This window comes from Saccostrea cucullata, unplaced genomic scaffold (genome assembly GCF_032062105.1).
Source record: "Saccostrea cucullata isolate Sc308-1 unplaced genomic scaffold, CSIRO_AGI_Scuc_v1 ctg10503, whole genome shotgun sequence".
NCBI lineage: Eukaryota > Metazoa > Mollusca > Bivalvia > Ostreida > Ostreidae > Saccostrea > Saccostrea cuccullata.
In genome coordinates this window covers 1125-11386 of record NW_026924134.1, presented here as the reverse complement: position 1 = coordinate 11386, position 10262 = coordinate 1125, and the positions used below count along the sequence as shown (strand labels likewise).

General features: G+C 42.2%; 2 protein-coding genes across 2 annotated transcripts; both read left to right on the top strand.

Moving 5' to 3' along the window:
* The first annotated feature begins 1516 nt into the window (after positions 1-1516).
* LOC134265842 (RE1-silencing transcription factor-like) lies at positions 1517-2203 on the top strand. Its single transcript, XM_062748067.1, has one exon. The coding sequence runs from the start codon at positions 1517-1519 to the stop codon at positions 2201-2203; it is 687 nt and encodes a 228-aa protein (XP_062604051.1).
* A 6077-nt stretch (positions 2204-8280) lies between these two features.
* On the top strand, positions 8281-8967 carry LOC134265841 (RE1-silencing transcription factor-like). The gene has a single exon (XM_062748065.1). The coding sequence runs from the start codon at positions 8281-8283 to the stop codon at positions 8965-8967; it is 687 nt and encodes a 228-aa protein (XP_062604049.1).
* Positions 8968-10262: the final 1295 nt, after the last annotated feature.

The following is a 10262-nucleotide window of genomic DNA, read 5'->3' as shown; positions in this document are numbered from 1 at the left end:
CGACCAAGTTTTAGCGATATATCTATGCATGGCTACGTAGTGAAGTCTTTGTGGAATCAGTTTTCTAGACTTGCTATAGAGAATGGATTGCTAATGCGTAAGTGGACTCTGCTTCGTCCCAACAAAGAAGTTCATCAAGCTATCATACCTGACCAAGAGCGCAGACGCGTCTTGGAAATGTGTCATGATAATCAGACGTCGGGACACTTTGGGGTAAACAAAACGATAGCTAAGATACGACAGAGATATTACTGGCCTGGATTTCAAAAAGACGTCTATCAGTATGTTACAGGTTGTGACAAGTGTACGAGACGTAAAAATCCAAATCCTAAACACAGGGCCCCAATGCAGATAACCGGATCAGGTATGCCAATGGAAAGAATTGCAACAGATATACTGTGTGAGCTACCTGAAACTGATAGAGGAAATCGCCACATTTTAGTTGTGTCAGACTATTTCACCAAATGGACAGAGGCATTCGCTCTGCCAAATATGGAAGCTGAGACGATTGGACGCACTATGGTGGAACAGGTATTTGTCAGATTTGGCATCCCCTTCACCATTCATTCGGACCAAGGTCGACAATATGAGAGCAGGCTCTTCCAAGAGATGTGTCGGTTACTTGGGATTAAAAAGACTCGTACAACACCCTATCACCCGAAGTCAGACGGGATGGTGGAGCGTTTTAACCGCACACTGCTCTCTATGTTAAGCACTTACGTACAGGAAAACCAACGTGACTGGGATTTGCATCTTCCATATATACTTATGGCATATCGTTCTACAGAACATGACACCACCAATTTCTCGCCAAACATGCTGATGCTGGGGCGCGAAGCCACTACACCATTAGAGTTGATGTATGAAATGCCCCCAGATATTAAGGATATTCCAACAAGTCAATGGGTTTGGGTGTTACGCGAACGATTAGAGTCAGCTCATAAGTTGGTCAGAGAAAACATGCAAGGTGAAATGCAGCGCCAGAAAAGGTACCATGATACCAAACTAGCATGGTCATCCTTTAGTCCCGGAGAAAGAGTTTATGTATTTTTCCCTGCCAGAAAGAGCGGTTGTTCTCCGAAGTTAACATCGTTTTGGAGAGGGCCTTTCTTAATTGAAGACAAATTGTCAGATGTTTTATATAAGGTTGCATGCGGAACAAAAGGCAAAAGCACTATCATTCACTGTGATCGCTTGCGGAAGTGTAAGTCACAGATACTTCAAAGAGAGAATGATATCAGTAATTTCGAGAGTCAAAACAATGCAGATGATACTCAAGAGTGTCTTGTAGAAGAAAATGAAGATCAGTATGATATTGCTGAAAACCCTAGCATTTGTGCTTCAGATAGGCCAAGGCGCATTAGAAATGCACCTGCGTGGCATGACGACTTCATTGTTGAATACAAATTATAAGCTGTCAGTACAAGTATAGATTAGTGTACAGCAATTTCATTATATGTTTAGTTTTTAAAATATTTTTATACTCAGGATTTTGTTTTTGTGATTTTTGCAGATCATGGCAAACACCAAGACCACTAAAAGAAAAGAGGGTCACCTTTGTCCTATGTGTTCTCAGAGATTCGGTGAAGAATCAGAGTGGGAGAAACATGTACTTGAGTGTGGGAGGAAGCGCAGACAGAAACGGTTTGAATGCAGTCATTGTGACTATGCTACAAATAAGAAGAGCGATATGGTCAGACATTGTAAAACTCGACATGGTGGATTCGCTCAGGTTGACAGCGAGAGTGATTGGGAGCAGTTGGATCCAGGGAATCTATCAGATGTTGTTGGTGAAGCCACAGCGGCTGGGACTTCCCTTCCTTCTTCCGAAGTGACGCAGAGGAAACCAACAAGACCGACTCCTGTACACACTCCAAAAGTCAAGAGCTTATTGAGCAAACGTTCTTTAATTCCTGTTGCTCCTGCTACTTTCCAGCATCCCATGACGACTGTTAAAGAACATACAGCCCCTTCGGCAACAGTATCAGCGGCTTCGTCGACTGATGTCCAGGATTGTAGTGTCGAGGATTCCATCCGTTCAGTTGGTGTCGACAAAGGTACACAGACTCTTCCAACAGAGCAGATGACAGAGGCCACTCAGACCGAAGTGACCAAGAGAAGACGTTTGGATCGGTGTCAGGAAACATATCAAAAGGACGGAAAAAATGTAGTAGAGACCCATGAAGAAGAACTCTGGTTTTAATGGTCAAAACTGTAGATATGGCAAATAACATTGTAAATTTAAGCAGAGAGCTTAGTGTGTTCTAATGTTTATTGGACCTGCGCAAAGTCAGTCAAGAAGATTGTTTCATGGTGTAAATAATAATGAACATATGTAATATTGTACGCCTTTAGTTTTTCTTTATTGAGGAATGCGAGACGCATTTCCTGGAGGCGTGGGTAGTGAAGCAAAACTGTAATCGAGATCATATTATCCTTTCATTTCTCGGTAGTTGCACTGACTTCCGGTTTCTTGTTTCCTTTAGGTTCTCCGCAGGTCATGTGACCTGTTGTAGGTATAAATACGGAGACAATCGGTTGTTTTAGTCAGTCTGTTGCTGACGGCCGAATTGGAAAGACGGTTGTATACAGAGAAGTCAGACGTGGTAGGTACTGCAAGGAATACCTTGAATCAAGTCTTATGTGTCTGAAATAGACTTTCGAGACTTTGATTGATTATATATTATTTAGATAAAGTACCTGATATTCTTGTTTGACTGAAGGTAAGAAGCGGACGCGCTTCAGTCCTTGGAAGGCGCGTGCGCTCCCAAGAAACGAAGGAGTAATTGTACATACTATTAATTTAAATTTGTGATTGAGAAAATTGATTTATTCTTTAATTGTTCAGATAGAACAGCCGAATCCCATAAAAGAAAACGAAAACGTTACATAAATTTGGTGGCAGCGCGGTGGGATTCGGCAAATAATTACAGTAATCAATATTTTAAATTAACAAGTTCTTAATTGTGTTATTTTTGCCTTGTAAATAATGAGCGCGATGGATGAAATGATCAACGAAGAGATATCCTTTCTTGAAAGGACTTGTGAGAGATTGCGTCTTGAAATAGAACAGCAATCTACACCCGTTGAAACAAGTAGACCAATGCGCGATTCTGGAATTGCGTCATTGACTGGTGAACGCTCACAAGGAAAACAGCCTGGAGGAGCGCTAGATGGTGTGACAATGAGGAGAAAAACAACTCAACGAAATTTGACTGCAGAACCAAATGCACCCAGTTCGACAAGGGATTATGCTGCGAGTGCTCAACAATATGAAACGATGGTGCCACAGCCAGATTGGAAAACGCCGAGCATTTTGTCAAGTGCACATCCACACCCAGTTCATATGTTGAGTGAGACTCTGGCGCATTCTCCTTTTCAAGTTCAATGGGAAATGACATCGCAAGGAGATTATCAAAATAGGCCTGAAGTATTTCATGAGGGTCAGGTACAAAACAAGTTTGAGACTCCAAGATCTTCATTAAATGCGCGGTTTTCAGAAACTGCTTTAGAACATAATGCACAGCCACCGATTCCAATGAATCGTACATCCGCGGATGCGCTACAGCAGATATCAGCAGAAGAGCTGCATCAAACACCTGCGGATGCGCTTCATCAAATACCTGCGAATGCGCAGAGTCGATGTGGAAATTTCGGAAATGGGGTTAACCAAGAGATAGATAGCTCATTTCCCCGACAGATAGTCAACGTTGCTGATAAAGAGAAGAAGGGCCAAAGTGAGAAAGCTACAGCCAAGTGTAACATCAAGCCGGCAACCTTTGATGGAACTCATTCTTGGCTAGATTATAAATCCCATTTTGATGCGTGTGCGGCTATCAACAATTGGAATGCTAAGGAAAAGGGGTTGTATTTAGCAGTGTCACTGCGAGGAGCTGCACAAGGGATATTAGGAAATGTTTCGCCAGAAACGGGACAACAATATGACCTCTTAGTGAAAGCGCTTGAAGAGAGATTTGCTCCACCTAATCAAACGGAGTTGTACCGTGCGCAACTGAAAGAAAGGCGTCAACGGGCATCAGAAACATTATCTGAGCTAGGCCAAGCTGTGCGCCGATTGACGTATTTGGCATATCCATCTGCACCGGCAGAAGTAAGAGAAACTCTTGGTAAAGAGGCTTTTATTGATGGATTGATAGATTCTGATATGAGACTACGCATTAAACAGAGTCGACCCCAGAATCTAAGTGAAGCTATTCACCTGGCAGTGGAACTAGATGCCTACTATAAGACCGAGAAAAGAAGTCATATGCGCGCTATTGAAAGTCAGGGACAAGCACGAGCTCAAGCTTCCGAGTCTGGAGATTTGAAAGCGCTGATGCAGAAAATGCAGAATAAAATAGATAATCTGGAGAGGCAGATTAAGACAAATGCAAGAGTCAACAAAGATTCTTTTCAGAGGGAAGGCAAGCGTAACAGGGTAAAATGTTACTACTGCTCCGAGGAAGGACACATTCGGAAGAATTGCCCAAAGTTGAAGAACAGAGCTCAAGACAAAGAAAAGGATAGGCGGCGACATGAATCAAAGTCAGATGGCGGAAGCGCATGTCAAGTTCGCAGTAGACGTAAGAGAAAGAGAAAATCTAAAAACAATGGCAATGTTGGCGCAAACAATTTGTGCGAGGAAGCAGGTATCTTCATTCAGGGAAATGTGAATGGGAGAAGTGCAAAACTCTTGACTGACACTGGAGCATCCCTTACTCTTATTTCAAAGAGATTGTTTGATACATTGCAGGAGGAAAAGCCTGTGCTAAAGGAGAACGCACAGCGAATATTCAATGCTAGTGGTTCTGTTCTGTCCCATTATGGTAAAGCAACATTTTCTCTCAAGATTGGTGAGACAGGTAGAACTATTGATGCAGTTGTTGCAGATATTTCTGTGGACGGAATTATTGGACTTGATTTTCTCAAGAAATACAATGGGTTAATAGATCTTCAAGGGAGTTCGCTGCGATTAAATAATGAGACATGCCAATTTTCCTGGGAAGGCACACTAGGTTGTTACAGAGTCACTGCAGCAAGTGACATTAGCATACCACCGAGGAGTGAAATAATTATTTCTGCCAATGTTACGGGAAATAATAACTATGGAGGTGCAGATTACTTAGTGGAACCAGAACGAAAATGTATTGAAACAGGGCGTGCGCTAGTAGGACGCACTCTCGTTAAAGGTAGCGATAAGATACCAGTTTGCTTAATGAATGTCACGGATGATGTGCAAAATATTTTTCGAGGAACTCTGATTGGAAAAATGACAGCTGTTGAGGAGAGACCAAAATCGCCATTTTATCCTCAGGGTTTAACCAAAGAGCTGAGAGGTGATCTGAAAGATTTGTTAGACAGATGTAAAGGTAATCTATTACCAGAGCAAGTGACAAAAGTTGAGAACTTCCTACGTAAAAATCAGTTTTTGTTCGCAACTTCTAATTATGACTTAGGACAGACCAATGTGGTGCGCCATAAGATAAACACGGAGCAGGCTAAACAACCTATCAAGCAAGGTCCTAGGCGAATTCCGATTCATCTAACTCATGAGGTAGATGCACAGGTTAAGGAAATGCTCGAGAAGGATGTAATAGAACCTTCAAACAGTCCCTGGGCATCGCCAGTAGGAGGAGAGCGACAAGCCGAAGACTGCATTTGTGACACGACAAGGTTTATTCCAATTCAAGGTTATGCCCTTTGGCTTATGCTGTGCGCCTGCGACGTTTGAGAGACTTATGGAAACCGTTCTTGCAGGACTCCAATGGGATAAATGTTTAGTATACCTTGATGACATTATTGTTGTTGGCAAATCATTTGATGATTTGCTTGAAAACCTGCAACATGTTTTTGAGCGATTGCATCAGGCCGGCCTAAAGTTAAAGGCCAAGAAATGCAATTTATTTGCTACCAAGGTATCCTATCTGGGACACATCATTTCCAAAGACGGAATTGCCACCGACCCAGAGAAAGTGAAAGCGGTAGCTGAGTGGCCAATTCCAAGTACTGTGACTGAATTAAGATCTTTTCTAGGTCTTTGCAGTTATTACCGGCGCTTTATAAAGAATTTTGCATCAGTTGCCAAACCATTGCATCGACTCACAGAAAAAGGAAGGAAGTTTCTGTGGAGTAAAGAAGCACAAGAAGCATTCGAAGTGCTGCGCAACAAACTGATAACTGCGCCAGTATTAGCTCTACCAGATGTAACGAAGCCATTCATTCTGGATACCGACGCTAGCAATGAAGCGATCGGTGCGGTATTATCTCAAAATATTGATGGCAAGGAACGTGTTATAGCATATGCTAGCCGTACATTGTCCAAGTCAGAAAGAAGATATTGTGTGACACGGAAAGAACTTTTGGCCGTTGTCCATTTTATTAAGCATTACCGCCACTATCTCTATGGTAAACAGTTTCTTATTAGAACGGACCATGGGTCATTGAGGTGGCTTTTAAGATTCAAAAACCCAGAGGGTCAGTTGGCTAGGTGGCTGGAAGTGATCAGTACCTATGATATGAAAATAGAACACAGACCCGGTAAAAAGCATGGTAATGCGGACGCACTGAGCAGAATACCTTGCGCTCAGTGTGAGTTTGATGCTTCATCAATGGAAAATGCTGAGTATGATATGAAAGTTGAACCAGCTGTACGAACTTTACAGCCATCAGAGGTAAAAAGTGACGACATGGATTATAGTCTGCAAGAGGCTCAGGAGCAGTGTAAAGACATTAAGCTTGTAAAAACATGGGTTGAGAAAGGTGAGCGACCAAGTTTTAGCGATATATCTATGCATGGCTACGTAGTGAAGTCTTTGTGGAATCAGTTTTCTAGACTTGCTATAGAGAATGGATTGCTAATGCGTAAGTGGACTCTGCTTCGTCCCAACAAAGAAGTTCATCAAGCTATCATACCTGACCAAGAGCGCAGACGCGTCTTGGAAATGTGTCATGATAATCAGACGTCGGGACACTTTGGGGTAAACAAAACGATAGCTAAGATACGACAGAGATATTACTGGCCTGGATTTCAAAAAGACGTCTATCAGTATGTTACAGGTTGTGACAAGTGTACGAGACGTAAAAATCCAAATCCTAAACACAGGGCCCCAATGCAGATAACCGGATCAGGTATGCCAATGGAAAGAATTGCAACAGATATACTGTGTGAGCTACCTGAAACTGATAGAGGAAATCGCCACATTTTAGTTGTGTCAGACTATTTCACCAAATGGACAGAGGCATTCGCTCTGCCAAATATGGAAGCTGAGACGATTGGACGCACTATGGTGGAACAGGTATTTGTCAGATTTGGCATCCCCTTCACCATTCATTCGGACCAAGGTCGACAATATGAGAGCAGGCTCTTCCAAGAGATGTGTCGGTTACTTGGGATTAAAAAGACTCGTACAACACCCTATCACCCGAAGTCAGACGGGATGGTGGAGCGTTTTAACCGCACACTGCTCTCTATGTTAAGCACTTACGTACAGGAAAACCAACGTGACTGGGATTTGCATCTTCCATATATACTTATGGCATATCGTTCTACAGAACATGACACCACCAATTTCTCGCCAAACATGCTGATGCTGGGGCGCGAAGCCACTACACCATTAGAGTTGATGTATGAAATGCCCCCAGATATTAAGGATATTCCAACAAGTCAATGGGTTTGGGTGTTACGCGAACGATTAGAGTCAGCTCATAAGTTGGTCAGAGAAAACATGCAAGGTGAAATGCAGCGCCAGAAAAGGTACCATGATACCAAACTAGCATGGTCATCCTTTAGTCCCGGAGAAAGAGTTTATGTATTTTTCCCTGCCAGAAAGAGCGGTTGTTCTCCGAAGTTAACATCGTTTTGGAGAGGGCCTTTCTTAATTGAAGACAAATTGTCAGATGTTTTATATAAGGTTGCATGCGGAACAAAAGGCAAAAGCACTATCATTCACTGTGATCGCTTGCGGAAGTGTAAGTCACAGATACTTCAAAGAGAGAATGATATCAGTAATTTCGAGAGTCAAAACAATGCAGATGATACTCAAGAGTGTCTTGTAGAAGAAAATGAAGATCAGTATGATATTGCTGAAAACCCTAGCATTTGTGCTTCAGATAGGCCAAGGCGCATTAGAAATGCACCTGCGTGGCATGACGACTTCATTGTTGAATACAAATTATAAGCTGTCAGTACAAGTATAGATTAGTGTACAGCAATTTCATTATATGTTTAGTTTTTAAAATATTTTTATACTCAGGATTTTGTTTTTGTGATTTTTGCAGATCATGGCAAACACCAAGACCACTAAAAGAAAAGAGGGTCACCTTTGTCCTATGTGTTCTCAGAGATTCGGTGAAGAATCAGAGTGGGAGAAACATGTACTTGAGTGTGGGAGGAAGCGCAGACAGAAACGGTTTGAATGCAGTCATTGTGACTATGCTACAAATAAGAAGAGCGATATGGTCAGACATTGTAAAACTCGACATGGTGGATTCGCTCAGGTTGACAGCGAGAGTGATTGGGAGCAGTTGGATCCAGGGAATCTATCAGATGTTGTTGGTGAAGCCACAGCGGCTGGGACTTCCCTTCCTTCTTCCGAAGTGACGCAGAGGAAACCAACAAGACCGACTCCTGTACACACTCCAAAAGTCAAGAGCTTATTGAGCAAACGTTCTTTAATTCCTGTTGCTCCTGCTACTTTCCAGCATCCCATGACGACTGTTAAAGAACATACAGCCCCTTCGGCAACAGTATCAGCGGCTTCGTCGACTGATGTCCAGGATTGTAGTGTCGAGGATTCCATCCGTTCAGTTGGTGTCGACAAAGGTACACAGACTCTTCCAACAGAGCAGATGACAGAGGCCACTCAGACCGAAGTGACCAAGAGAAGACGTTTGGATCGGTGTCAGGAAACATATCAAAAGGACGGAAAAAATGTAGTAGAGACCCATGAAGAAGAACTCTGGTTTTAATGGTCAAAACTGTAGATATGGCAAATAACATTGTAAATTTAAGCAGAGAGCTTAGTGTGTTCTAATGTTTATTGGACCTGCGCAAAGTCAGTCAAGAAGATTGTTTCATGGTGTAAATAATAATGAACATATGTAATATTGTACGCCTTTAGTTTTTCTTTATTGAGGAATGCGAGACGCATTTCCTGGAGGCGTGGGTAGTGAAGCAAAACTGTAATCGAGATCATATTATCCTTTCATTTCTCGGTAGTTGCACTGACTTCCGGTTTCTTGTTTCCTTTAGGTTCTCCGCAGGTCATGTGACCTGTTGTAGGTATAAATACGGAGACAATCGGTTGTTTTAGTCAGTCTGTTGCTGACGGCCGAATTGGAAAGACGGTTGTATACAGAGAAGTCAGACGTGGTAGGTACTGCAAGGAATACCTTGAATCAAGTCTTATGTGTCTGAAATAGACTTTCGAGACTTTGATTGATTATATATTATTTAGATAAAGTACCTGATATTCTTGTTTGACTGAAGGTAAGAAGCGGACGCGCTTCAGTCCTTGGAAGGCGCGTGCGCTCCCAAGAAACGAAGGAGTAATTGTACATACTATTAATTTAAATTTGTGATTGAGAAAATTGATTTATTCTTTAATTGTTCAGATAGAACAGCCGAATCCCATAAAAGAAAACGAAAACGTTACATAAATTTGGTGGCAGCGCGGTGGGATTCGGCAAATAATTACAGTAATCAATATTTTAAATTAACAAGTTCTTAATTGTGTTATTTTTGCCTTGTAAATAATGAGCGCGATGGATGAAATGATCAACGAAGAGATATCCTTTCTTGAAAGGACTTGTGAGAGATTGCGTCTTGAAATAGAACAGCAATCTACACCCGTTGAAACAAGTAGACCAATGCGCGATTCTGGAATTGCGTCATTGACTGGTGAACGCTCACAAGGAAAACAGCCTGGAGGAGCGCTAGATGGTGTGACAATGAGGAGAAAAACAACTCAACGAAATTTGACTGCAGAACCAAATGCACCCAGTTCGACAAGGGATTATGCTGCGAGTGCTCAACAATATGAAACGATGGTGCCACAGCCAGATTGGAAAACGCCGAGCATTTTGTCAAGTGCACATCCACACCCAGTTCATATGTTGAGTGAGACTCTGGCGCATTCTCCTTTTCAAGTTCAATGGGAAATGACATCGCAAGGAGATTATCAAAATAGGCCTGAAGTATTTCATGAGGGTCAGGTACAAAACAAGTTTGAGACTCCAAGATCTTCATTAAATGCGCGGTTTTC

What these genes read in the sequence shown, in the direction of transcription:
- LOC134265842 (XM_062748067.1), top strand. Translation starts at nt 1,517, where the DNA reads ATGGCAAACACCAAGACCACTAAAAGAAAAGAGGGTCACCTTTGTCCT.
- LOC134265841 (XM_062748065.1), top strand. Translation starts at nt 8,281, where the DNA reads ATGGCAAACACCAAGACCACTAAAAGAAAAGAGGGTCACCTTTGTCCT.